Source organism: Symphodus melops, assembly GCF_947650265.1.
Source record: "Symphodus melops genome assembly, chromosome: 6".
In the NCBI taxonomy this organism is placed as follows: domain Eukaryota; kingdom Metazoa; phylum Chordata; class Actinopteri; order Labriformes; family Labridae; genus Symphodus; species Symphodus melops.
The window spans coordinates 28,952,401-28,979,437 of record NC_136696.1 but is presented as its reverse complement, the minus strand read 5'-3'; the positions used below and the strand labels follow the sequence as shown (position 1 = coordinate 28,979,437).

Genomic DNA, 27,037 nt, shown 5'->3' with positions numbered 1-27,037 from the left:
CGCCAGCGTAGAAGAAGAAATCTCCCGCCCCCATCCGCCGGTCTTTTTAAACCGAGGCGGGACTCGCTGTTGCTTTTACTCCGGTCCGGACAGTCTGTGTGGAAGCGTCTGTAGACTTTAAAGGTCAGGACCAACATGGTGAGGACTAAAGCCGATAGTGTCCCCGGAACATACAGAAAAGGTAAAGTGACATGATGAATACATTTATAAAAATTAAAAGTCAAGAAGCTGATTTTTAATTTGGAGTAACGGTTTTTAACGTGTAGTCCGGCGGATCAGGACTACTCATGAGCCTAAAGGGCGGACCGAGGAACCGATTAATTTGTTTGGATTTTTAAAAAAACGTTTTAGCACAAATGATACTGAAACCTTTTTTACCCAAATCCGTTAAATATTTTAATGTGAATCTGTTAATCCAAGACAAACAGCCGCCTCCCGCCAACTGGAGGGCTGCTAGCTGCGCTCATAGAAACTACTGAACACACGAATATTTAACTTTATATGAAGTGTTTAACAGTCACGGGATGTCTCTGAGATTAAGCTTCTGTCCACTTGATTAATCCACATGATGACATGATATTTAACGTCGTGTCTCTTTCTTTCTGTAAACTGGCGCCAGATTCATTTTAGCGCCGTGGTGTCGCTTTGTGCGCATGCTCCACCAAACCCCAGTCAAAAATTTACACATTTTACAGCTTTGTTGTCTATTGATGAGTAAGCATTTATAATCTGGCATAATGATTCACATTTTCTGACTCTTTGGATAATTCTAGAAAATTCGGCACTGAAAATGATTTAAAACAAAGTTTTATAACCTGATAAAAGTTGTACCATGAACATGTATTTACATAGTCAAAGCTGATTCTGAGTCACAGCCTTTAAAGGTTTGTTCTACACACACTGGTTAGTTTATCTACATCTAGGTCTCACAGTGAAGCTTCCTTTTTCTGCTTTAGTCATTTAACAAGTCTGTCCTGGTCTTTACTTTAACTCTTGACACTTGTTCTTCTTTGACACTTTATTCTTTGACTCTTCTCTCTGTTAAATGTTTTAGTTTAGTTGCCCTGTCCATTTGCTGCTCCGTGGGCCCTTGAGTTGTCCCATAAAGTTATAATATAACATAACATAATATAACATTATAATAATAATATACTCCAAAATAAAGTTTTGGAGTATATTTACTGACTCGTCCTTTTAATTTGTGTTTGCAGCTGTTGCAGCTTCTGCACCCCGGAAGTCTCTCGGCTCGAGTGCTGCCAACGCCGCCGCTGCCTCTTCAAGCAGCCAGTGCGCCACACCTGGTGAGTCCCTGAACGCACCACCACCAGCCTGACACAGAGATGCACCATGGAGTGAATACTGACGGGAGGGTTTCTTTAATTCACAGCAAAGGGTAAATATGCTGGAGGAAACCCAGTGTGTCCCCGTCCCACACCCACCTGGCAGAAGGGCATCGGGGATTTCTTCGGCGGTCCCCCGAGGAAGCCCGAGAAGGAGAACCAGAGGCCCCGGGAGGTAGAGGACGACGAAGAGGCAGGAGGGAGCGGCATGTCGAAAGCCAGCAGGAAGTACGAGTTGCTTTCATACAGACGCACACGGGGTCGTCTTTGTCGACAGAGGTCATCTTAGCTGACCTTTAGTTCTTCATAATAATAAATGTCATCTGTGGGACGCTCTGCACACCAAGGTGAAGGATGACTTTTCCAGGCAGCTGCTGTTTATTTCTCTCTGCATGTTTTTATCTCAAAGAGCTTCTGAGGAAAGAATCGGATCATTTCTGCAGCTCTGGAACAAATGTGTAAATATTGTTCTGCTCGTTGGAGCGTTCAGACGTTTTATTGATTTTTATTTAAGTTTTGAGATAATATGACTCGGTGGAGTTTGGCTCTGCGTCACATTCACGATCAATAACTAAGCAGGGAGGTCGTTTAATACGGAGGGGTTATTTTCTGAGGCTTTTATTTTGAAAGTTTGTCCTGGCTTTAGCTGAGAACTCTTTACTTCCTGTGTGCTTTTATTTCTAAAGGCAGTAGGGCCATTCTGGTAGGTGGAAGTTAAGCACAGAAACAGGAAGTGGTCAGGAAGGTCAATGTGTGATGTCATCGTGTCTGAAATCAGATTTGTAGTGCTGTCTGATTCTGAGTGAGCGCGGTCGTTCTCTGTATAGTCCACTCAATGTATCCCACAATGCATTTAGAAAAGTAGTGGACAAGCGGTGGTCACCGTGGCGTTGGACTCGGCCGATCTCGGACAGACGGGCGAGCGGCGTGAACGCAGAAACACGATGAAGCGTTTTTAATAGTTAAACATTTATTATTTGTAAATGTTGAATTGAATAAAGTCGGCGTGATGGAAGCGTTCAGTGAAGTTGACGCCGTTACTGAGGCGTGTTATCTACGGGGAGCCTGAAGGGACAAATGGTTATTGTAGCGTTTGTTTTATTGACCTGATGACACGTTTTTCTTTCCCCTCAGATCCAGACCGCTGCCGGCTGACGACGAGGACGACGAATGAAGACGCCCGATGGACTTAGTTCTGGTCCCGTCTCTTGGTGTCATAGTTGATGTACATCTGTATATATGTTCTGATCCATTTGTATAGTTCATTAAACGTTTTATGTTTTTTACCTGAGCGGCTTCGTCGCCTCTTTTTCTAACTTCACTTTAAACCTGAAACAGACGCAGGAGACGCGTTCTGCCCTTTACACTCTTCTTCTTCCATCTGTGGTTGGAACTCTTAACTCCTCCCACCTGACGAGCTCCACACTGACTCTAACTTTACACGACTTCTAAATGACCCCATGTTAAATTCAAACATCCTGTTGATCTGGACTTTCTTCTCTTACAGGACCGTTTACAGTGTGTGATCTTTAATGTCTGTGGTGCTTCATGTATTAACAGACAGATAACTGCAGGATGAATATTTAGACTTTAGAAGTTGGAGTTTACACAGACCGGAACTAACACGGATCACTTCCTGTTGGTTTAAAAAAAAAAAAAAGTGAAGAAACCGTTTTAAAATGAACCTGACAGAAAATGGATTTATAATTAAACTATATTTCACTGCAGGAGAAAAACTTTGATTATTGCTGTTACTGTCTTTTAATTTCAGTTTCACGTACCTTGACTTTAGTCTCCGCCCGGCCGGGATGTCCCGGTACAGATTTGATCTGTTAAGAGTCTTAACTCATGAAGAACAGCTACCTCGTTATTTTACAGTCTATGGTTTAAAGTTGTTTTATGACAGTTAACCATTAGCTCCCCGCCTCTTCGAGAGGTCCAAGGGTTTAAATCAAACAAACATTGTTAGCCTACGGAAGCCCGCGCAGTCAGACAAAAGGGTTAGAGAAATTGAGAGCTCGCTTTTATTGGACTCGGTTTTCGTCTTCTTGGCCCGTTTGGCCCGCTTTATTTAAACTTATGGACCTAAACGGAACCAGGGTCCGTTTGTTTCACTTAACCTGCGCTGCCGGTTCTGTTTGCTAACAGACGGTCAAACACTCAGACACCGTTAGTCATGAACTCTGAGGCGGTGTAAGGCCGGTCCGTAACCCGTCTGAACATGTCCGGTTTCGGGTTCAGTTGGACCGTGGTCGTCCTGACATGCCAACACAAAGACAGCGTGTATGCATTTCAACGAGGTGAGGATCATCTGCTCTCTATAAACGATCTTTGATCTTTTGCTTTCGTGCCACATGGCTACTTTTTTTAGACTGGTGTAGATCATCTGCTGTTTATAAGCGACCTTTGGCCACAGTTACTTTTCATATAAACGATCTTTGTGTGCAGTACACTGATCATCCTGAAGAGGGCGCTGATGGACAGAAAATTAAATAAAAACTGGTCTAACTCAGATAGATGATAGATAGATAGATGATAGATACTTTATTGATCTCGAGGGAAATTCAAGCCATAAAAGTTTAACTTAATGAAATTATGTTTTATGTTGTGAATGATATAAAACATTAACAGTAACACTAACTTCGCCTTGTTGCCACTTTAATAGAATTATTTCACATCACGCTGCCTGAAATGTTCTTTCCTTTGTTTTTTTCGATTTTGATTTGTAACATCTAACATTTTGTGCATTGTTGTATAAATTTAAAACTGATACTGATATCGACAATTTAAATCTCTTTGATGAAAAAGTGTATTGCAGTACTGGTTTTTCGCCAGCAGAGGGCTCTATCAGCTTTAGAGCCCTTGTGTCCTTCTGTAATCACTAAAACAGGAAGTCACCTCTCTCTACCAAGCTGCACACAGTACCTGAACCGAATGTAGCTCCGCCCCTTCACGTACATGCTGTCAGCCAATCAGCTGATTGAGATGATGCAGTTTGTGAAGAGCTAATGTCAGACAGCGTGTTCAAAACAACATTCATCAAATAAAAGATGCTTCGTACCAGATTATCACAGTTTGATCATTCAGAACATTTCAAATCAAGAACGAGGTTCGAGGACAATCACTGAAACGTGTGTGTGTGTGTGTGTGTGTGTGTGTGTGTGTGTGTGTGTGTGTGTGTGTGTGTGTGTGTGTGTGTTGCAGAGTTGGAGTTGAGGCAGCAGCAGGGCTCTCTCTCTCAGGGTGCGTTGATTCTAACGGTCGGGGACTGCCAGGAGCCGCTGGGCAGCGGGGGGGGCGACGCTGAACGCTCTGCTGGTGGCTGCTGAACACCTGAGCAGCCGAGCGGGACACACTGTGAGTCGAGTGAAGTCAGTCTGTTGTTTCTCCACCTGTGATGCTGAGTACTAACATTCTGTGGTCGTGGCGCTCAGGTGGTGACAGCTGACGTCCTGGACGATGCTCACATCCTCATCCTGCACACGGTGAGTCCTGCAGCGGCGGCGGCGTGTTTTTGATCTGCAGACGTAGTTCATCATTCATCAGTGTGTGGGTCCTCGTGCAGGGGCGGGACTTCCCCTGGAGCTCCTGCAGCCGAGCGTTCTGCTGGCTGCCTGCAGAGAAAGCGGAGCAGCGAGTCCAGGCTCCGGTCTGCTGTGTGGACCTGCTGCTGGACTGCCTCACCAACCAGGTCTGCTACGATCCCCAAACAAAGCCAGGACGTGAAAACACGGAGCAATGACACGTTATTCAAACTCTGCAGGAAACAAAAAGTCCAATCCTCAGATTTCTCATCATGAGACACAGTCACCTGATCCACCTTTTATTGACTCAAATGCTTCTAATGAGGAAAAGTTTCAATTCACAATAGTGAAACTCCACACGACACATTTGAACTAAATATGTTTTCTTTTCTCTCATTGGCTGATCAGGTTTGTCCCGGTTCTCCTCCTGGAGTTTGGGTCTGCAGCACCGACATGATCCTCAACATCCCTCCAGAGTTCGGTGAGAGTTTCCACCTGTAGCTGCGACACGGAGAGCGTTTTAAGTTCAACTGAGAGACTCCGCCCCCTAGTGTTTAAAATGAGTACTGCAGTCTAAACTCTAATCATCACAGAGAGCTGCCCCCTAGTGTTTAAAATGAGTACTGCAGTCTAAACTCTAATCATCACAGAGAGCTGTCTCCCCCCCTCCTCTCACACAGGTCAGCATGTGGTGGACACTGTAGCTTCAGTGTTTAGCCAGCTCTGCATGTGGTGGACACTGTAGCTTCAGTGTTTAGCCAGCTCTGCATGTGGTGGACACTGTAGCTTCAGTGTTTAGCCAGCTCTGCATGTAGAGACACTGTAGCTTCAGTGTTTAGCCAGCTCTGCATGTGGTGGACACTGTAGCTTCAGTGTTTAGCCAGCTCTGCATGTGGTGGACTCTGTAGCTTCAGTGTTTAGCCAGCTCTGCATGTGGTGGACACTGTAGCTTCAGTGTTTAGCCAGCTCTGCATGTGGTGGACACTGTAGCTTCAGTGTTTAGCCAGCTCTGCATGTGGTGGACACTGTAGCTTCAGTGTTTAGCCAGCTCTGCATGGGTCTGTAAAGCTTTCTGCGTTCTAACCTCTCTCCATGTTTCATCTCCAACATTGATCCTAGTTTGAGCAGCTTTCTGCTGCTGGAGCTTATTAGAAACATGCAGAGGCTTTTTAGCTCGGGTACAATCACTTCTATCTGAAGCAGTTCCACTGCCCGCTTCCATCGCTGCAACACCTGTTCACCTGATAACTGCTCTCATATCTGGCAAACCCAGGGGCGTCCAAAACGGCCTTCAAAGCCCCGCCTACCTTCTCTGGTCCAATCAGATCCAGAGCATTCAGGAGCAGAATCTAAAGTTAGAAGTTCAGTTTTCTGTTCTGACCTCTCTCTGTGCTCCAGTTTCTCCATTCAGCCCGAATCTCTTTGCATAATTATCGTGTGTGTGTGTGTGTGTGTGTGTGTGTGTGTGTGTGTGTGTGTGTGTGTGTGTGTGTGTGTGTGTGTGTGTGTGTGTGTGTCTCAGTTTTGTCCTGGGAGGGTTTCTCAGGTGTTCGTGTGTTGGCGTTACCGGGAGACGTGTCCTACGCAGCCAATCACGGCGTCTACCTGACGGACCAACAGGTGCTCACTGTCCCGGGTTCTGACCGACTGCACGATTTCCTCGTGGTGAAGCGTTGTGTATTCTGAGCGGGACTGAGGGTGCGTTTGTTTCGTCACACAGGGTCGGGTTAAAGACATCATCTACAAGGGAACAGAGGAGACGATCAAACGAGCCGTGATGCATGATGGGAAAGTTCCTCTGGTGAGTTCACCTCACTGTTCTCTTAAAGGTCAAACACGTTATGACTTCCTGTTTGAGCGTCAGCGGCGATCTGTAGGGTCGGAGCTTGATGTGTGTGTGTGTGTGTGTGTGTGTGTGTGTGTGTGTGTGTGTGTGTGTGTGTGTGTGTGTGTGTGTGTGTGTGTGTGTGTGTGTGTGTGTGTGTGTGTAGGTGTCTGGTCCCGTCTTCTTCAGCAGGTGTGTATCAGAGAAGTTGCTGCAGACTCACGTCACTCCTCCTCTGGACGGCTGCACCTACCTGGGCCTGGACTCTGGAGCTCCGCCCCTCCAGGTACCCGCTCTCAGAAACAGACGGCGCTTTCCTCTGAGCGTGCACAGATTCTTTTTGTCAAATTGATTTAAAGTTTTTTTGGATCCTTGTGAGGTATCTTTGTATCCCTACTTTCAGTTTGGCCGGTATTGGGTCCGTAGGGCTTCTGAGTTTGTTGCCATGGTAACACACGGGTGTGGTCTGTTTTTTACTCGAAGTCTTAAACTCTGTCGTGGCGACGCCGTCCGTCCTCAGATCTCTCTGTTCCTGGACGTGCTGAAGTGTCTCTGCTCAGATCTGACTCAGGATCAGTTCTTGAGCGAGGACAGAGCCGGCTGCTGTCCCGCCGTTGGACCACAGGGGGCGGCGGTGAGGAGCGGCAGGGCGGAGCTGTGGAAGATCCTGAGAGGAACGCCGCTCTCTCTGGGTGAGTGTCTCTCGCTCTCTCTTTTAACGTCTCCTCTTTTGCTGACCATATTTGGAAAAAGATGTGATAAAGGTGATACGTTCCGGTCCTGATCACTTCTCTTCTTTCTGACAGCGTACGTCCCCGCTGGTCGCTACGACTACCTGACGCTGTCCGGGAAGCAACACGTGGAGCGACTGAGCCGTGATTGGACGGATAGAAACACTCTGTCGTTCATCGAGGTAACACTTCGTCCCAGTCACAACACAGCGTGAGCTCCACGTACACACACACACACACACACACACACACACACAGTCACACACACACACAGTCACACACACACACACACACACACACACACACAGTCAGACATGCACACACACACACACACAGTCACACACACACACACACACACAGTCAGACATGCACACACACACACACACACACAGTCAGACATGCACACACACAAACACACACACACACACACAGTCACACACACACACACACACACACACACACACACAGTCAGACATGCACACACACACACACACAGTCAGACATGCACACACACACACACACACACACACACAGTCACACACACACACACACACACACACACACACACAGTCACACACACACACACACACAGTCACACACACACACACACAGTCAGACATGCACACACACACACACACACACACACACACAGTCAGACATGCACACACACACACACACACACACACAGTCACACACACACACACACACACACACACAGTCAGACATGCACACACACACACACACACACAGTCAGACATGCACACACACACACACACACACAGTCAGACATGCACACACACACACACACACACAGTCAGACATGCACACACACACACACACACACACACACACACAGTCACACACACACACACACACACACACAGTCACACACACACACACACAGTCACACACACACACACACACACACACACACACACAGTCAGACATGCACACACACACACACACACACACACACACACACAGTCAGACACGCACACACACACAAACGTCTTCCTGTCTCTCCTCAGAGAGAGAGCGACGTGGACGAAGGAGCTCGTGTCATCAACAGCGTTCTGGAGGGAGACGTTGGCGTTGCAGCTGGCGCCGTTGTGCAACACTGCCACCTGCAGGTCAGAGTTCACTTCAGCTGTTCGGGGACCAGACTAGACCAGACTCTGACTCTGACTCTGGACCTTCTTCTACAGGGTCCCCTCAAAGTCCCCACAGGATGTCTCCTCTCAGGTCTGGAGTCGTCCGCGTCACAAAGTATCAGGCGGCTGTCACTGGCTGATGACATCATCATCCAGGGACATCGCATCGAGCTGGGGAAGCTGAAGCTGAGCGTGTACACGGTGATGGGAGCGCAGGACGACCTGCAGGTACACGAGTCCTCCGTTTGTTTTTATTCATCAAACGCCACGCAAATAAGAAGCTCCTCCTCCTCAGGTCTCCTCCGATGACAGCAGCGCCTCCTTCCTCAACCAGACGTGGAGCTCCTTCTACAGCAGAACAGGAATCGAGTAAGATCCTCCTGACCTTTGACCTTTGACCTTTTGGCTCCTCCTCCTCTTCTCACTGTCTCTCTCTTCGTCTCAGGCCCGAGGAGTTGTGGGTCCGAGGAGAGCGGCGCTCCCTCCTGGAGGCTCGTCTCTTCCCGGCCGTCCACCCCAGAGGAGGTGCTGTGGGTGTGGCTGAGGGCGTCGGTTGGCTGCTCGGGGTGGGAGGAGTCTGTCTGCGGCGGTGGAGGGAGGCGTGGAGGCTCTCTATGAAGGAGGTGATGTCGCTCACTCACCAGGAGGCGGAGCTACAGCGGAGGGAGGAGTTAATGTTCCTGGCGGGGAGGAGGCGAGTGAGTGATGCTCTGAGGAGACGCACGGACGCGTGCCTGCTGCCTTGCTTCAGGGCGGCGGTGCTTGGCGGCCAGCAGGGGGCGCTGCTGCAGACACTGGACAGCAGTGAGTCAGAACGACCAGAAGAAAATCTAAACGTTTAAAAATGAATTAAATTAAATTCGCCTTTCTTGTCTGTTTTTTTAGTTGCTGCAGGAAGTGGTGAGGAGGAGGCGGAGTCAGGGGCGGAGCTGGGCGTGGCGGCTCGCTGCCTCTCCTGTATCGCTGACGTGTTGGTGTGCATGGCGGGAGGGAAGGGAGGCCTGAGGAGTGGACCGGCTGCTAACACGGCCTGGAGCTCCGCCTACTCCCTGTTAGAGGAGGGTAACCTGAGGGGCGGAGTCAAAGCCCTGGCTGAGCAGAGAGCTCATTGGCTCAGCAGGTGAGGCGTGTGTGGCGGCGTGATGTTGGCGTCTCCGTGTGACACACGTTGACTTTCTGTCTCCGCCCCCTGCAGGCCGGACCTGCTTGTCCGAGCGGCACGTCACTACGAGGGCGCCGGACAGGTGCTCCTACGACAAGCTGTGATGTCATCGCAAAGGTTCATCTCCATTGGACAGGGTGAAGTCCCGCCTCTGGAGGAGTGGCAGGAAGTGGAGTGTCCGGCCAGACTGGACCTGGCAGGTGAAGTATTGTTCACGGCTCCGCCTCTTTCTCCTGAGTGACCACGTTACAGAGCGGCGTGTTTGTGTCTCAGGCGGCTGGAGCGACACTCCGCCCATCGCCTTCGAGCACGGCGGCTCCGTCACAAACGTCGCAGTGAAGGTCGATGGGAGGCGTCCGATTGGTGCCAGGGCTCGTCGTATCAGGGAGCCCCGCCTCCTGCTGGTCAGCCACAGCGGGGGGCGGGACAGCGAGGTTTCTACGGAGATCGTGAGCGACAGCCTCGACGACCTGAGGGACTACTGCCAGCCTCACGCTCCCGGTGAGCGCCGCTTTCACGCCGCCGGGACACACGGGGTTAATGAGAGACGCGTGTGTGTTCACGTGTGTGTGTGTGTGTGTGTGTGTGTGTGTTCACGTGTGTGTGTGTGTTACAGGAGCCCTGCTGAAGGCCGTGTGTGTGTGCAGCGGCCTGGTGTCTCTCTCCTCCCAGCATCCTCTGGGGGATCAGCTGACGCGGCGGTGGGGAGGAGGGGTGGAGCTCCACAGCTGGTCCGAGCTGCCGACTGGATCCGGTCTGGGTGAGAGACGGTTTGAGTCCGCATCATTCCAGCAGGGGTCAGAGGTCAGGCGTTGAGCGTCTCTTGTCCTGCAGGTACCAGCAGTATCCTGGCGGGGGCGCTGCTGGCTGCAGTGTACAGGTGCACAGGTCGGACCTACGACACGGACTCGCTGATCCACGGCGTGCTCTACCTGGAGCAGATCCTCACCACAGGCCCGTCTTTACCTCCACCTTCTTCTTCATTCTGTTTGTTCTTATTGTTCTGATGCTCACACACACACACACACACTCCTCCTCCTGCAGGTGGGGGCTGGCAGGATCAGGTCGGAGGTCTGGTCGGGGGGGTGAAGGTGGGTCGGTCCAAAGCGTCTCTGCCCCTGCAGGTGGAGGTGGAGCGTCTCAGTCCTCCTCAGGACTTCCTGCTTTCTCTGGAGCAGCACCTCCTGCTGGTGTACACGGGGAAGACACGGCTGGCTCGGAATCTGCTGCAGGTGTGTGTGTGTGTGTGTGTGTGTGTGTGTGTGTGTGTGTGTGTGTGTGTGTGTGTGTGTGTGTGTGTGTGTGTGTGTGTGTGTGTGTGTGTGTGTGTGTGTGTGTGTGTGTGTGTGTGTGTGTGCGTTCAGATGTTTGCTGCTGGGGAGCTCAAGGGGAGAAAAAGTGAAGATTCATAATGATGATGGTGATGATGATGATGATGATGGTGATGATGGTGATGATGGTGGTGATGATGATGATGATGATGATGATGGTGATGATGGTGATGATGGTGATGATGGTGGTGATGATGATGATGATGATGATGATGGTGATGATGATGGTGATGATGATGGTGATGATGGTGGTGATGATGATGATGATGATGATGATGGTGATGATGATGATGATGATGATGGTGATGATGATGGTGATGATGATGATGATGATGATGATGGTGGTGATGGTGATGATGGTGATGATGGTGATGATGATGATGGTGATGGTGATGATGATGATGATGGTGATGATGCTGATGATGCTGATGATGGTGATGATGATGATGGTGATGATGGTGGTGATGATGAAGATGATGGTTTTGTCTGCAGGATGTAGTTCGGAGCTGGTACAGCCGTCAGCCCTCGATGGTCCAGAACGTTCAGCAGCTGCAGGAGAACTCGGAGGAGTGTGCCCGAGCGTGTGCAGACGGTGAGAAAAATACACTGATCTCTACTGATGCACTACATCTCCCAGAATGCCCAGGTGTAGGTAACTGGGATTAGCTCCTCCCCCTCAGGTTCTCTGTGCAGGCTGGGGGCGTGTCTGGACCGCTCGTGGCAGCAGAAGAAGCTGATGGCTCCTGGATGTGAGCCGGCCTCGGTGAGGGTCATGATGGACGCCGTGAGGCCCCTGGTCCTGGGTCAGAGCCTGGCGGGGGCCGGAGGGGGGGGTTTCCTGTACCTGCTGACCCGGGACCCTCGACAGAGAGAGGCGGTGCTGCAGGTCCTCCACAACACGCCCGTAAGCATTAAAGCATACAGCACGTGTCGTCTGTTTGATGTGAGCGTCTGTGCTGACGCCCGCTCTTCTCGCTCAGGGTCTGGGAGACTTCAGCGTTCACTCGGTGCAGCTCGACATGGACGGCCTTCAAGCCCCGCCCCCTTCCTGACTCACGCCTGCTTGTCTTCCTGTACCGATGAGGATTATTACACGATGCATGATGCAGTTTTAGGGCGCACTCACTCCGTACCGTGCCCGAGCCTGAGCGCCGCGTTAACTCCTCCCCCATCCTCCTCCGCATGCACGTGGAGAACAAACGTAAACGCCACGCAGAGAGGGCGCCTCCTGACAGACGGGGATTCAAACCATCTCTAATCACTGGAGCACCACGCCGCCCTCAGGCGCATCGTGTTTGACATGAACAGTGTGAGACTTTTTGATCCAGGAGGTGTCGCCCGCGTGGCCACGCCTCCTCCATACTGAAGCCTCCGCCCCCCTGCAGAGACACGCCTCCAACCGCCCTTCAGAATAAAACCATCAAACTCGTTAAAGATCAAATAGTAAACGAGTCACTTCAAAGTATTTGTTAAACCTCGCAGTATTTCCATGTGGGACGTCAATGTAACCAATCAGTGTTGATCTTTGTGATGATGTCATCAGTATTGGACGGTGGATTGTAACGGTCAATAAACGGACGTGAAGGACTTTTCTTATTGTGACTGTCGGAGCCGTGAAGTCGCTGATTGGTCCAGCAGGACTCTTATAGAACGCCATGGCGGCGCCTTGTGGTCATCGCTCATATGATAAACGTTGATTATTATTAGATAAATAAAACTTCACTTTAAGAAAGAAGATGTTTTATTTCACTTTGAAAAATGAACTCCTGCAGTTCCTCGAGTGTCCACTAGAGGCGGCAGAAGCACAGGAAGGAGATGATGACAAAAACAAACTTTCTGTTAATAATGAAATAACGTAACCATGACGATAAGCGTGAACACAGCCTGTAAGAAAAATGTCCACTGACAGAGCTGTGATGTCACTAAACAAGCAGGCCAATCAGCTGCCCTCATTTCCCAGCGACCACAGACAGCTGGTCTCTGATTCGTCCCAGCCCGTCCAGTATGGTGTCCAGAGACTCTCGGCTCAGCTCCACCGTCACCGTGGAGACGGAGTCGCCACCGCCGCCCGCTGACGGATCGTCAATCTGAAAATGCAAATTATAACCAGTGACATCATCGACAGCACGATGCTAAATAACCTTAACAGCGTGCGGGCGTTCTGATTGGTTCTCACCTTGAGCTGAACGAGGCACGTCGGGACGGACAGCCGGCTGACCGAGTCCGTGGCGGTCACCATGTCGACCCTCCAGTCCAAGTCCTTCAGCTGGGGGAGAGAGACTACACACACACACACACACACACACACACACACACACACACACACACACACACACACACACACACACACACACACACACACACACACACACACACACACAGGTTAGAGCCACACACACACACAGGTTAGAGCCACACACACACACAGGTTAGAGCCACACACACACACACACACACACACACACACACACACACACACACACACACACACACACACACACACACACACACACACACACACACACACACACACACACACACACACACACACACACACAGGTTAGAGCCACACACACACACACACACACACACACACACACAGCAGCATGTTACGACTCACCCTGATGACTGAGAGCTTCTGTTTTCCACGCCGCACTGAAACACATCAGACAGACACGTGATGTCATAACAGGCTGAAGTGACATCACAATCAGCAAACCAATAGGAAGGAGGATAATCTGTGCAGCTTTACTGTACACGCCTGAAATGTCTGAACTCACAGAAACGGATGAAGTCAGTAATGATGGAACTAAGTGTTAGCAGAGACGAGGGCGGTTACCATGGCAACAGAAACAGATGTCCTAATCTGCCTGTTTCAAGGAGCCATATTTACATCCCTGTGACCTCCCGTGTGTGTGTGTGTGTGTGTGTGTGTGTGTGTGTGTGTGTGTGTGTGTGTGCAGGAGTTTGATCAATGTTGTTGATATGAGACAGCGGAGGTCGTGACATTTTAAAAGGTGTGGTAAAGTTCTGAAGAATCCAGGGTCTTGATGGGTTCTGGTCCTGACCTGTTCTCCAGCAGGATCTTGGTGATCAGGTTCTTCAGACTGGAGTGGAAGGACTCGGGGAAGAGAGCGAGGATCTGCTCCGGAGAGCTCAGGTTCAAGAAGAGGACGTGATGGGACAGAAGGTGGAGAGACTGGACCAGCTGAGGAGCACACACACACACACACACACACACACACACACACACACACACACACACACACACACACACAATGTTCAATCAGCTGTACTGTGTGTGTGTGTGTGTGTGTGTGTGTGTGTGTGTTACCTGAGCAGCCTGGCCTGGAGAGATGTTGAGTGTGTCTGCTGTGCTCTCTGTCAGTCGTCGACTCGGCCCTCTGTGACTCTGAACACAAACATCTCTCACCGCGTCTTTAGACGGAGCCTGAGTAAACAACAACAACTCACAGTAAACAACAACTCACAGTAAACAACAACTCACAGTAAACAACAACAACTCTGAGTAAACAACAACAACTCACAGTAAACAACAACTCAGAGTAAACAACATGTAGAGGGATCAGTAGGATTTAGTGATGATATAATCACGATGAACGACATAAGAATAAAATAAACACGTGACTCCTCAAACACCGGAAACAGTTATAATATTCATCTGAATAGACGTGAAAGTAAACCATGAAGGTTGTTTATGTTTTATACTGACGAGATGCTAACATGCTAATGTTTGTTAGCGGATTTACGTCACGTTCATCAGGATGAACTACAAGACGAAAAACTACAAATCCACCTTAAAATAAATCGATGCTTGTTTTTTAAATCATAAATACCTTTAGTAAAAGCTGTAAATTGTTAAAATGTTCGAGGGAGACAGCGGCAGCCATGTTGACATGTGACGTTAAGTTGTAGTCACATGACAGCCTGATGGCGCTACTGCTCATGGGAAATGAAGTGCAACCTTGAAATATCGCCAAAGAAACCTAAATGTGATGAAAGTGAACTTTTAATTCACACTTCATAAGTAAATCTGTCATAATAAATTCAAATCAAACGTTTAGTTCATCAGTTTAAGACAATAATTAGTCAAAACAAGAACATTTATTTATTTACTGACGTAAACTTGGAATAAAAGGCGAAATAGCAACGTATAATTTCACTGTTTAAGTTAAAATGCTTTTAAATACATTTCCAAGACTATACATTTTATTATAAAACCATAAAAAAATCATTTTATTTTCTCATGTACGGAAAAAAATCTTGATATAACACAATAAAAAGTATTTCGAGATGATGTGTAAATGTAAGTCAAAGCTTTCTAACAGATTGAAACATGAAATGGTGGTTTGGTGTTAAATGAGGGTTCACGGAGCTCCGGAGGGGCGGAGCGGCTCGCGGCTCTCTGCGGGGGGAAGGAGCCTCTCAGGCGGGATGGAGGCTGTCGCGAGCCGGCGGCACTTCCTCTGATCACCGTCCGGCAGGTGTGTGTGTGTGTCGGGACCTCCGGTGGACATGTCCGTCTACGGGATGAAGAAGCAGCTCCACAAAGCCAGCCAGGTAACGGGGCCGAACCGAGCCGAGCCGAGCCGGATTAAACCGGGTCCGTGTTTTCTGAAAGGTGCAGGGAGGGGGATTAATGTGGACTGAATATTCAGTGTGTCCTCTGTGTGTTTACTGCGACATGAGGCCTGCTGTGCACATCACGATCAACCAAACAGACCCATCAGATTCACCTGATTAAACACACTTTGATCATAACAGACATTTAAACTGATTTATGATGTGCAGGCTGTCTGAGCCTGTTGTTGTTTTGTTATCTGATGACTGTCATCCTGTCGACCATTGTCACACAAAGTCTGTTTTAAAGACTCGTTATGGCATTTTAATTGATTATTGTTTCATTTATTTATTTTATTACTAAAACAGCTGGAGCACAAATACTCAAATTCACAAAACTCTAAAACGTTTTTACAAAACACCAAAACAATTCAAGAAACATAAAAAAAATATAATAATAATAAAACTGAAACATTTGGTTTCACAAAACTCAAGGGCAGAAAAATGTGTGAAGCCCAAATGTCTATAATGAACTTCTGCTAAATCTTCTGTTTTATAGCTTCAGACTAATTCTCCCTCTAAACTTTAATATCTGATCATATTTAATCACATTTGATTTCCTTCATGTGACTTTGTCCCTGCTCGTCTTCTCCTGCAGCTGCTCAACGAGAGGCTGATGGGAGCTGAAGGAACAAAGATGGACGAGGACTTCCTGAAGATGGAGAAGGTGAGCAGCCAGGTTGTGTGTGTGTGTGTGGCCCTCTGTAGGTGTTTATACGTTCATGTGTGTGTCCTCTGTGTCAGAGTGTTTTAGTGATCAACTCTCTGCTGCTCGAGCTGCTCCCCAGAACCACCGAGGTCCTGCAACCAAACCCAGGTACTGACAACCCGAGCGCCATCAGACGCCTTCACTGAACACACACCCAGCTCAAGATAAGAACATTTCTGTCACTGACATTAAAAGATCTCAGGATTTATGAATGTTTTCAAACGTTTGCGACAGTCAGACTTGTTCACAATATTTAGTTTTTTCCGGACATTTAAACTTTCCTGGACTTCTCTGGAATTTGACTTTTTTTGTGTCTTTTCTGATAAAGAACTCTTCTTCATGTTCTTCTTTATGTCTCAGGGTTAGAGCCTCGTTTAATGTAGAAACGATGACGATGAGGACGATAAAAAGACAACGAGCATCTTCAATTCATTGAATTATTTCAGGAGGTGTGTGTGTGTTTGTGCTTTCACAGCGTACAGAGCCAAACTGAGCATGCTCAACACCATGTCCAGGATCCGAGGACAGGGCAGGTCGGTGGGTTACCCGCAGACAGAGGGCATTCTGGGAGATTGTATGTGTCAGTACGGACAAGAGCTCGGAGCGACGTCTGAATTCGGTAGGACGAGAGTGTCGAGAGAAAAACAAACATTGGGAGACTAATCCTTTATTCTGGTATGGTTACGACCCCACTGACTCCTCCTGGCCTGCAGGTGGCGCTCTGTCTGAGGTGGGTGAAGCTCTGACGCAGGTGGCCCAGGCCCGGGACGCCCTGGACGTCAATGTCAAACGCAGCTTCATCGACCCGCTGCAGGAGCTCCAGGACACGGAGCTGAAGGAGATCAGGGTGAGACGGAAACTTTAACTTCAACCTAAATAACGATATCCAATCAAAACACAGCACAGTTGTGTCTCTGCTTCTGTTGTTGTTCTGGTTTTCTTTATCACCCGTCATGTATCTGCTTGGAGTGGTGTTACTACACCAACACTCATATCTAAGTGACCAGAGCATCTACCACAACATGTGAGCTAAGCCCCGACAGTCCTGTGATCTACATATGTTTAAAGGTCACATGACCTCCTCCTCCTCTTCTTCAATCAGTGTCCTCGCTCCTCTTCATCATGTGTGTGAAGTGTGTTGTTGTAAATCCACTCTGATCCTGTATTTGATCATGTCTATAAACCCCTCTATTTCAGCCCTGCTCAGAACAGGCTGTTTCTGTGTCTGTAGCTTTAAATATGTAAATGAGCTGTGTCTGACCACGCCCCCTCTCTGGAAGGGCTCGGGTGTACTCGCTGCTTTCTGGCTCCATGTCCTATTGTTTACGGTGAGAAGGCAGACTCAGAGGGCAGAACAAACACCTAGCTGTGGGAGTGTCACCCACCTGGGGGAGGGGCTACTGCCCTTTGTGATGTCATGAAGGGGAGGGGCTACTGCCCTTTGTGATGTCATGAAGGGAAAATCTCCAAACGGCCTGTTTGAGCAGGCAGAAGACGGAGAGGATGGACTTTTCTCATCACTGGGGGGTTTGTAGACTAGAGACACATGTTAGAGAGACATGGAGCAGAGGATTCTGGGTAATATGTGACCTTTAATGATCTCGGTGCGTCGTGTTTTTGTCTTCTTGTGTGGAACAAACTGAACCGTTAGAATAACAGATCTTTGCTCTGATTGGTCGCTCAGTTCCAGCTGAAGAAGCTGAACGGCCGCCGGCTTGATTTCGACTACAAGAGGAGACGGCGGGGAAAAGTCCCGGCGGAGGAAGTGCGACAGGCCTGGGACAAGTTCAGCTCGTCCAAAGAGCAGACGGAGAGGAGCATGTTCGTCCTGCTGCAGAGCGACGTCAGTGTCAACCTTCATCTTCTACCAACACACACACGTTAGCTGACACGTGTCAGAGAAATGAGGGGTTTGGGGTTTTGGTGGCGTTAAAGGTCACGTGGTCCATCGTCCAGCCGACCTTTGATTGTCCTTATGGGACATTTGATCTTCTGAAGGTTGAGATTAAAGCTGCAGGAGCTCAGACAGTGATTCTTGTCCTGCAGGTGGATCAGCTCCGCCCCCTGGCCTGTCTGGTCTCTGAACTGTTGGACTTTCACCACCACGCCCAGCGTATCCTGCTCGGTCTCCATGGCAACCTGCAGGCCAGGTGAGCCCCTGATCAGCACCTGTCACAGTATCATTAACTGGCTGTAAAGTAGGATGGGTTCAAAGTGTGGAGCTGGTGATCTGACGTCAGAGGTCAAAGGTCAAGCACATCCTGTCAGAGTGGATGATTGTAAGTGAGGGGATCACTTGTCCTCTAGCGCCATCACCTGGTCACCGTCTTCCCGTGTCCGTACTTCAGGTGACCTGCAGAGACAGTCCTGACGTCCTGACAGTGCTGGTGTTTAAACGCCGTCTCTTTGTTGAACACAGACTGACGGCGGCCTCCAACCGACCCGAGCGACGGTACCGACCCAAAAAGATCCGAATCAGAAGTGAACACAACGGCAGCCTCGGCTTCTACCAGCAGCCGGCGCTGCCCCCCTCCTTCTCCTCAGGTGAGCCCGCTCACAGCACCTTTCATCCATCATCCCTCCACCCTCATCTTCATCCATCATCCCTCCACCCTCACCTTCATCCATCATCCCTCCACCTTCACCTTCATCCATCATCCCTCCACCCTCACCTTCATCCATCATCCCTCCACCCTCACCTTTCATCCATCATCCCTCCACCCTCACCTTCATCCATCATCCCTCCACCCTCACCTTCATCCATCATCCCTCCACCCTCACCTTCATCCATCATCCCTCCACCCTCACCTTCATCCATCATCCCTCCACCCTCACCTTCATCCACCTTCAGTCCAGCGTCTAACGTCTGCTCCTTCTCTCCTGCACGCCGCGTGACCGCAGACGAGTTCACAGCAGGAAGCCCCATCTCCTGCTACGGTGAGCACGCTCTCACATCCGTCTGTCCCGAGCGTCCCTGAGTCACAGAGCAGGACAGGAAGTCAACATGCAGACATCTGCTGGATTTTCAAATTAAAACACATGAACGACAGTTTTATACAACACACATCCAATGACCTCTCTCTCTTCTCTCTCTCTCTGTCTCTCTCTCTCTCTCTCTCTCTCTCTCTGTCTCTCTCCCTCTGTATCCTTGTCTCTCGTCCGCCCAGCTGACAGTAGGACGGTCCTGGATCAGCCGTGCTGCCGGGCGATGTACTCGTTCCACCCGAACCAGGAGGGCGAGCTGGACTTCAACGAGGGCGACATCATCATCCTGACCAACCGCGTGGACGCCAACTGGTACGAGGGCACGCTCGGCGGACAGTCGGGGCTGTTTCCTGTCAGCTACGTGGACGTGCTGGTGCCTCTGCCATTACCATGACACACACACACTCACACACACACACACACACACACACACACACACACACACAGCAGGACGATATGCAGCTCCTCGGCTCCTTATTTGCACTTTTTCTCACACGTCAGCCGGCGTCACGTTTCACAGGAAAGGAAGGCCATAGATTCTCCTGAAGAGCACTTTACGTTCTGACCTCGTTAACCAATCACCAGCTGCCGCTAACGAGGCCTCAGGCCCTGACAGCTGCTTTTTACAGAGCGGTGTGTTTCCCTTTAAGACATCGGACCGTCCCTCTCTCTGTACAGACCTGAACACACGATCGTTCACACACGATCGTTCACACACGATCGTTCACACACAATCGTTCACACACGATCATTCACACACGAACATTCACACACGAACATTCACACACGATCATTCACACACGGTCGTTCACACACGGTCGTTCACACACGAACATTCACACGATCATTCACACACGACCGTTCACACACGGTCGTTCACACACGGTCGTTCACACACGAACATTCACACGATCATTCACACACGATCGTTCACACACGATCATTCACACACGATCATTCACACACGGTCGTTCACACACGATCATTCACACACGAACATTCACACACGATCATTCACACACGATCATTCACACACGGTCGTTCACACACGATCGTTCACACACGATCGTTCACACACGGACATTCACACGGTCGTTCACACACGGTCGTTCACACACGATCATTCACACACGGTCGTTCACACACGGTCGTTCACACACGAACATTCACACACGGTCGTTCACACACGGTCGTTCACACATGAATGTACACACCTTTTTGAGGCACTCATCCTGACTTTACCTGTTAAAGATTTCGTTAACGAACTCGGTTACATTAAAAAACAAGATCATCAACACGTGATCGTGACACAAGAGCACAACCAGATTAAACGAGCGTCATCGTGGGGGTCATGACATCATCGACCTGCTCTCGTGTGTCCGCTGAAGGACGAGCTGTGGACGTAACGCTGCACGCAGCCACATTCTGATTCTGTCTTTGTGGCTGGAAACCATATCACTAAGAATGTCTACGGCAGCCTCGAGCGGCCATGTTGGATTCTTTTTATCAAGCTTTACCTCAAGCTCACAGCTTCCTCTTCTTCTTCTTCTTCCTCTTCTTCTTCTTCTTCTTCTTCTTCTTCTTCTTCTTCTTCTTCTTCTTCTTCTTCTTCTTCTTCTTCTTCTTCTTCTTCTTCTTCTTCTTCTTCTTCTTCTTCTTCTTCTTCTTCTTCTTCTTCTTCTTCTTCTTCTTCTTCTTCTCTTCCTCCTCCTCCTTCTTTAATGACGACGGCATTAATGGATAATTTCTCCTGCAACCAAAAAGTGAGTTTCTTCAGATAATGAGGTGATCTTTAGGAATAACATGGGGTTGAATTGTTTTTTATGAACACTTTATAAATCAGCGTTTGGCTGATCAAACTTTCTTCATCTGTAAAATATAAAGTCCATGATGTCACTCAGGTTTGATTTACGACTTCCTGCTCGGCTTTTAGGATTCAAAGAGAAACGTTAAGTAAATCTAAATAAGAGAGAAGACGTCAGAACTGTCTGTTTAACGGACTTCTGTTGTTGTTGCCATGGTAACAAACGGGTACGTCGATACCATTTGATGTTGACTGGAATCATAAGTGGAAAATGATTTCATGTTTGTATTTGGATGTGTTTGATCACATGTTTAATCTCATAAACCCTCCGGAGCTTTCAGAGGAACTGAATGATGTTCTGTGACATAATCAGCTTTAAAGGGGGATTATGGGATTTCCCTCCAAATCCACCAAAAACGGGACAGACTGGCTGTCCATGGTTGAAGAACCTCATGAAGTCTGTTCTTCCTCTGAACACTCAGATGTTTCCTCTGTGAAGACAGAAAACCACCGACAATGTGTTTCAGCAATAAATCTACAATCAATGTGTAAAATCTGTTTTCATTCATTTATACAGCTCATCACCACATGACGTGTTTCACTAACAAAGAGACTGATTTACTGAGTTTAATGAACAGAGAGATCGAAGTGATGAGCAAGGATGAAGGTGAGGGTGGAGGGATGAAGGTGAGGGTGGAGGGATGAAGGTGGAGGGACGATAGTGAGGGTAGAGGGATGAAGGTGGAGGGACGATAGTGAGGGTAGAGGGATGAAGGTGGAGGGACGATAGTGAGGGTAGAGGGATGAAGGTGAGGGTGGAGGGATGATGGTGAGGGTGGAGGGATGAAGGTGGAGGGATGAAGGTGAGGGTGGAGGGATGAAGGTGAGGGTGGAGGGATGAAGGTGGAGGGATGAAGGTGAGGGTGGAGGGATGAAGGTGAGGGTGGAGGGATGAAGGTGGAGGGATGAAGGTGAGGGTGGAGGGATGAAGGTGAGGGTGGAGGGATGAAGGTGGAGGGATGAAGGTGAGGGTGGAGGGATGAAGGTGGAGGGATGAAGGTGAGGGTGGAGGGATGAAGGTGAGGGTGGAGGGATGAAGGTGAGGGTGGAGGGACATACTCCTTTGCATATAATTTTAATTATGCTTTGTATAATTGAATTCAAAGCTTCATTTATTCTCTGAGGCATGTGATGGTTTCCCTCATTTCCGACTCAGAAGGATCTTAAAACAAAACAAAACATCAGTAAATGACAGAAAATAAGGATCATCTTTATTGATCCCCAATGAGGGACATTTTGGTTGTTACAGCAGCTCCAAAAAAACAGGAAAACAGGGAATATGAACAGCATCAGGAGCAAAGCAGCTATGAACAAGTTTACATGAATGTAATAAAGGGAGAAAAAAATGCTATAAAATATTACTATATATATACACACATATATATATATAGATAGATCTATCTATCTATCTATCTTTCTATCTATCTATCTATCTTTCTATCTATCTATCTATCTATCTATCTATCTATCTATCTATCTATCAATCAAGTCGTGCTTTACGGTTGCCCGTGTTGTTGTTGTAGTTCCCTCCGCCCGCCGCCAGAGTGCGCAGCCGCAGTAGCGTCTCTTGCTCTCGACTTCCGGCCGTGTCTTTAAACTTCCCCCGGAGCTCCGTCCGTCCTCTTCTACCAGGCCGATCCAACATGGTGGGTAATTTTCACACTTCTACTCAAACAATCTGAAGCAATCCTTCCGTGTTAACACCGTTTAGCCCACGGTTGATTCTTCCTCGGACACCGGAGACTTTAATACACCGTCAGATGAGTTTATCTCAGTCAGATGTCGCGGATAAAGTGGTTTTATTTGTGGTTTTGTCACGGAGACTTGATGCTAACGGATGAAGCTGAATGCTCCTCCGTTATTCTTCATATTTTAACGGGGTGATTTAACGTTAACGGCGGAAAATCGGCTGTTTCTTTGCGGCGGATAACAGGAGAGCTCACGCGGTGATTTTCATGTATTTCGCGGGTTTAGCTCATTAGCTCTGAAGGCTAACCCGGTAGTTAGCATCTGTTAGCTTCTCCTGGAGGATTCAGCCTGAAGACATTTGTCACGTTTTTGTTCTCAGATCTAATTTGAGTTGAAACGAAACGACGTCAAAGCTCGTTTTAATACAGCAGCTTCTAAAACGGAGGACAGGCACCGGAAATGATAAAAATGTTTTTAATGAACAGAAAATGTCCGAATTGCATTAAAACATGAGCAACATGATCTTCGTGTTTTTAGCTTTAAATGAAAGATTTAACTGAAGAGCTGAAATGTTTTTATTTTTAACCACCACGTGTTTCCGTTTCCATTTAAAACGTGTTTTAACTTTAGTCTAAGAGGTCAGAGGTCACCTGAATATAAATGTTCTCCCACATGAACCTGAAAGAGCAAACTGCTTATAAGAGTAAAGTCTGATTCAGGTAGGATGAGCTCTGTATGCTAACGTTACTTACAGGTAGCAGCTGAATAATTCTGTCATATAGTTTGAAAATGAATGTATGACTCCGAGTGTAAAGGGTTAATCTGAGGTTAAACACTTCCTGTCTTGAGTTGTAACAATGTCGTGTGATTGGCTCTCAGGGACGCGTCAGGACCAAGACGGTGAAAAAGGCCGCCAGGGTCATCATCGAGAAATACTACACCCGCCTGGGCAGCGACTTCCACACCAACAAGAGGGTGTGCGAGGAGATCGCCATCATCCCCAGCAAGAAGCTCCGCAACAAGATCGCCGGGTGAGTCCGCCGCTCGCCGTCCGGCGTCCTGTATCGAAAGTGGTCATGGCGTCCTCGTCGTCAGGTCATTGATAGTACAGGAAGAACAAAGCTGCGAGCCTTTCCCGTGTCTGCAGGATGACCCGTTCCTGTCGGACCCTGGCGCTCTCATACAGTCACAGCCTGTTGATCCACCAGAACTGGACCCGGGATCCCCCTGAGACCCGGGATCCCCTGATCCAGTTCTTGGTCTCTGTGATCTTCAGGGGTCGTTTGTTTCTAGAAACATCGGGTGTGAAATGTTAAAATGAACTCACATGAAGTGATCCAGGTTTGTTGAGGTGCTGAGCCGACCCTGAAGTGACACTGGATACAGAGCAGGCTGCTGATTGGTTGAAAAATCATCACTTCCTGTTTGACACCTTTAATTCAGGACACGCGCTGCGTTCGGGTGTTCCTCGGATATCCCAGTTTGTGCAGTGTGAAGTCTTGAGTTTAATGTGTGAATGAACTGAACAGGTTTAGCTCGCCATGTTGATGGTTATGATGTCAGCGAGTCAGGCGCCTCGTCCTCTCCAGCCCGTCTGACTCCACATGAACACAAAATGTTTGAACTTCTCCATCGTTTCTTTTTCCAAAAGTAAAAACTAAATGCTGCTCGTACATTTTTCCTCCTTGGTTCACGCTCCCCGCTTCCACACTTTATTCACGCCAAAGCGCCGTGACTCAACATCCTTCCTTCCTCCTGACTTCTCGGCGGCGTGATGTCGTGCTCGCAGTCTCTGAATTCCCACGGGAGCTCCACATACACGCACAGTCTGACACACACACACACACACACACACACACACACAGAGCGCTCGCTCAGCTGATCCCGTCTCTCTTCTGTAACACCTGAGGAGGGCGGGGTCACTTCGCCCCCCCATCACGCCTCCACGACCTTCAGATAGACCGCCAAACATCAGAGTGTAAACATCGTGTCTATGAAAGCGGTCTGAAGATGGCTTGTATTACATTTTTCTGCGGGCTGCCATGACGTCTCGTAGCTGATGCTGCGCTCGCCATCAGCCTCAAACTCCGCCTCCCAACTCAGTGATGATTGGCTGTGAAAAGACGAGCAGGATCAGTGTGCTGGAGGAAGTTCAGCTGAACTTGGACTCCAGCTTCACTCGCTCTTCCTGACGCGTCTCTTCTTCTTCTGCGTTTTGTCCCGTTAAACCGAGTCTCCGTGTTTGTCTCTGACGGCGCTGTGCGTTTGCGTCCGTGCAGGTATGTGACACATCTGATGAAGAGGATCCAGAGGGGTCCCGTCAGAGGAATCTCCATCAAACTGCAGGAGGAGGAGAGAGAGAGGAGGGATAACTACGTTCCAGAGGTCAGTGAACGCACCACCACCCGTCTCACCTTTCTTATCTTACTGCTCAACGCTGTCCGCCTTAACTCCTAATGGCCTACATTACCCATAAGCCACCTGTTGAAAGAGACGCTCTGAGACGTCTCGGCTCATCACCAGTCTGGCGCCCTCCTGTATCGAAAGTGGTCATGGCGTCCTCGTCGTCAGGTCATTGATAGTACAGGAAGAACAAAGCTGCGAGCCTTTCCCGTGTCTGCAGGATGACCCGTTCCTGTCGGACCCTGGCGCTCTCACACAAACTTGACACCAGACGTGATGATCGTCTCAGACCTGTAGACCGGTCTGAGGATCAGTGTGCTCGCCATGTGAAGTCATTCAGAGCGCCCTCTGCTGGACACTGTGGTGCATGACTCCTCACTCACGCTGAGAATAACTGTGTGTGTTCCTGTGCAGGTCTCCGCTCTGGACCAGGAGCTGATCGAAGTGGATCCCGACACCAAGGAGATGCTGAAGCTGCTGGTGAGTCTCTGAGGCCGGGCTGGTCTGGACCTGGATTAGAGTTCAGGATCCACGTGTTGAGTCAGTGGAGGTGGTTCTGATTCAGATCCTCCTGGCACATTGAAGTGGGAGGAGACCCGGGGTAGACCCTGGGCCCGCCTCGGGACCCCCCTAGGAGGATCTGTTGGAGAACCTTGTGATTGTTAGTAAGACAGGAGTGTTTGAAGGTTAGGATGGCGCCCTCCTGTATCGAAAGTGATCATGGCGTCCTCGTCGCCAGGTCATTGATAGTACAGGAAGAACAAAGCTGCGAGCCTTTCCCGTGTCTGCAGGATGACCCGTTCCTGTCGGACCCTGGTGCTCTCAGACAGCCCGAGCCCGCCTCGCTCTAAAGTCAGCTGTGTTCACTCTGAGCGCTCACTCTTCTTCTTCTTCTTCAGGACTTCGGCAGTCTGTCCAACCTGCAGGTGACCCAGCCCACCGTCGGCATGAACTTCAAGCAGCCCCGAGGAGTCTAAATGTCTGTCAACTGTCTTCTAATAAAAACCCTGTGGGACAAAAACCTCTGCTGGTCCCTCTTCTTTTCTTTCTGTCCCTGAAGACGCTGAACTTTAGTTCATCTTTGTGTTGAAGCGTGGCCTCAGTTTTTATTTGAGCAGCTTTCATGTTTCATAAAATAAGCAAGGAGAGCTGTTTAAATGTAACGCTCTCCTCCTCCTCGTCTTCAGGTTGAATCAGTGTCCTCGCTCCTCTTCATCATGTGTGTGAAGTGTGTTGTAAATCCACTCTGATCCTGTATTTGATCATGTCTATAAACCCCTCTATTTCAGCCCTGCTCAGAACAGGCTGTTTCTGAGTCTGTAGCTTTAAATATGTAAATGAGCTGTGTCTGACCACGCCCCCTCTCTGGAAGGGCTCGGGTGCACTCGCTGCTTTCTGGCTCCATGTCCTATTGTTTACGGTGAGAAGGCAGACTCAGAGGGCAGAACAAACACCCACCTGGGGGAGGGGCTACAGCCCTTTGTGATGTCATGAAGGGAACATCTCCAAACGGCCTGTTTGAGCAGTGCAGAAGACGGAGAGGATGGACTTTTCTCATCATTGGGGGGTTTGGAGACAGACTAGAGACACATGTTAGAGGAAGATGGAGGAGAGGATTCTGGGTAATATGTGACCTTTAAAGCTTCTGTCAGTTCTTGGTGCTGTTGTTCACTAAGTGTCGT

The 27,037-nt window shown here is 48.9% G+C and overlaps 5 protein-coding genes across 7 annotated transcripts; 4 read left to right on the top strand and 1 right to left on the bottom strand.

Moving 5' to 3' along the window:
• Positions 1-37: 37 nt before the first annotated feature.
• Positions 38-2,631, top strand: pclaf (PCNA clamp associated factor). The gene is made up of 4 exons (XM_079345216.1): positions 38-181; positions 1,212-1,301; positions 1,388-1,568; positions 2,475-2,631. The coding sequence occupies exons 1-4, from the start codon at positions 136-138 to the stop codon at positions 2,512-2,514; spliced, it is 357 nt and encodes a 118-aa protein (XP_079201342.1). The 5' UTR covers positions 38-135; the 3' UTR covers positions 2,515-2,631.
• A 691-nt stretch (positions 2,632-3,322) lies between these two features.
• fcsk (fucose kinase) lies at positions 3,323-12,755 on the top strand. Its single transcript, XM_079345949.1, is given in 24 exon segments — positions 3,323-3,640; positions 4,545-4,630; positions 4,632-4,697; positions 4,775-4,825; positions 4,906-5,031; positions 5,273-5,345; positions 6,387-6,484; positions 6,585-6,665; positions 6,856-6,975; positions 7,210-7,381; positions 7,496-7,602; positions 8,449-8,550; positions 8,626-8,799; positions 8,867-8,940; positions 9,017-9,375; positions 9,457-9,691; positions 9,767-9,933; positions 10,007-10,234; positions 10,350-10,493; positions 10,568-10,687; positions 10,778-10,965; positions 11,557-11,656; positions 11,745-11,968; positions 12,045-12,755. Coding segments are annotated over 24 exon segments (3,246 nt in total). The 5' UTR covers positions 3,323-3,561; the 3' UTR covers positions 12,117-12,755.
• Positions 12,756-12,787: 32 nt separating this feature from the next.
• On the bottom strand, positions 12,788-15,131 carry commd9 (COMM domain containing 9). Its single transcript, XM_079345947.1, has 6 exons — positions 14,922-15,131; positions 14,399-14,515; positions 14,133-14,272; positions 13,685-13,719; positions 13,241-13,344; positions 12,788-13,151 (listed from the first exon to the last, which is right to left on the bottom strand). Exons 1-6 carry the CDS (start codon positions 15,030-15,032, stop codon positions 13,014-13,016), a joined length of 645 nt encoding a protein of 214 aa, XP_079202073.1. The 5' UTR covers positions 15,033-15,131; the 3' UTR covers positions 12,788-13,013.
• Positions 15,132-15,348: 217 nt separating this feature from the next.
• On the top strand, positions 15,349-20,234 carry sh3gl3b (SH3-domain GRB2-like 3b). Of its 3 annotated transcripts, XM_079345944.1 has the most exons (10): positions 15,349-15,645; positions 16,304-16,372; positions 16,450-16,522; positions 16,890-17,033; positions 17,128-17,261; positions 18,099-18,257; positions 18,461-18,564; positions 18,834-18,958; positions 19,316-19,351; positions 19,582-20,234. In XM_079345944.1, the coding sequence occupies exons 1-10, from the start codon at positions 15,601-15,603 to the stop codon at positions 19,791-19,793; spliced, it is 1,101 nt and encodes a 366-aa protein (XP_079202070.1). In that variant the 5' UTR covers positions 15,349-15,600; the 3' UTR covers positions 19,794-20,234. The 3 variants fall into 3 exon arrangements, with proteins under 3 accessions (XP_079202070.1, XP_079202071.1, XP_079202072.1); XM_079345945.1 differs by lacking the exon at positions 19,316-19,351; XM_079345946.1 differs by lacking the exon at positions 16,450-16,522 and having other exon boundaries at positions 15,624-15,645.
• A 2,571-nt stretch (positions 20,235-22,805) lies between these two features.
• Positions 22,806-26,378, top strand: LOC306825043 (small ribosomal subunit protein eS17). Its single transcript, XM_079345530.1, has 5 exons — positions 22,806-22,909; positions 23,832-23,983; positions 25,232-25,337; positions 25,770-25,835; positions 26,255-26,378. Exons 1-5 carry the CDS (start codon positions 22,907-22,909, stop codon positions 26,330-26,332), a joined length of 405 nt encoding a protein of 134 aa, XP_079201656.1. The 5' UTR covers positions 22,806-22,906; the 3' UTR covers positions 26,333-26,378.
• Positions 26,379-27,037: the final 659 nt, after the last annotated feature.

Bases quoted from the DNA above. Each gene is read 5' to 3' on its own strand.
- pclaf (XM_079345216.1), top strand. From the start codon at position 136: ATGGTGAGGACTAAAGCCGATAGTGTCCCCGGAACATACAGAAAAG. The intron at 182-1,211 runs GTAAAGTGACAT...TTGTGTTTGCAG, and splicing joins CCCCGGAACATACAGAAAAG to CTGTTGCAGCTTCTGCACCC. The intron at 1,302-1,387 runs GTGAGTCCCTGA...TTTAATTCACAG, and splicing joins CAGCCAGTGCGCCACACCTG to CAAAGGGTAAATATGCTGGA.
- commd9 (XM_079345947.1), bottom strand. From the start codon at position 15,032: ATGAGCAGTAGCGCCATCAGGCTGTCATGTGACTACAACTTAACGTCA. The intron at 13,345-13,684 runs GTGAGTCGTAAC...GTGTGTGTGTAG, and splicing joins AGAAGCTCTCAGTCATCAGG to TCTCTCTCCCCCAGCTGAAG. The intron at 13,152-13,240 runs GTGAGAACCAAT...TTGCATTTTCAG, and splicing joins CGTGCCTCGTTCAGCTCAAG to ATTGACGATCCGTCAGCGGG.
- sh3gl3b (XM_079345944.1), top strand. From the start codon at position 15,601: ATGTCCGTCTACGGGATGAAGAAGCAGCTCCACAAAGCCAGCCAG. The intron at 18,258-18,460 runs GTCAGTGTCAAC...CTTGTCCTGCAG, and splicing joins TCGTCCTGCTGCAGAGCGAC to GTGGATCAGCTCCGCCCCCT. The intron at 19,352-19,581 runs GTGAGCACGCTC...TCGTCCGCCCAG, and splicing joins AAGCCCCATCTCCTGCTACG to CTGACAGTAGGACGGTCCTG.
- LOC306825043 (XM_079345530.1), top strand. The intron at 25,338-25,769 runs GTCAGTGAACGC...GTTCCTGTGCAG, and splicing joins GGGATAACTACGTTCCAGAG to GTCTCCGCTCTGGACCAGGA. The intron at 25,836-26,254 runs GTGAGTCTCTGA...CTTCTTCTTCAG, and splicing joins AGGAGATGCTGAAGCTGCTG to GACTTCGGCAGTCTGTCCAA.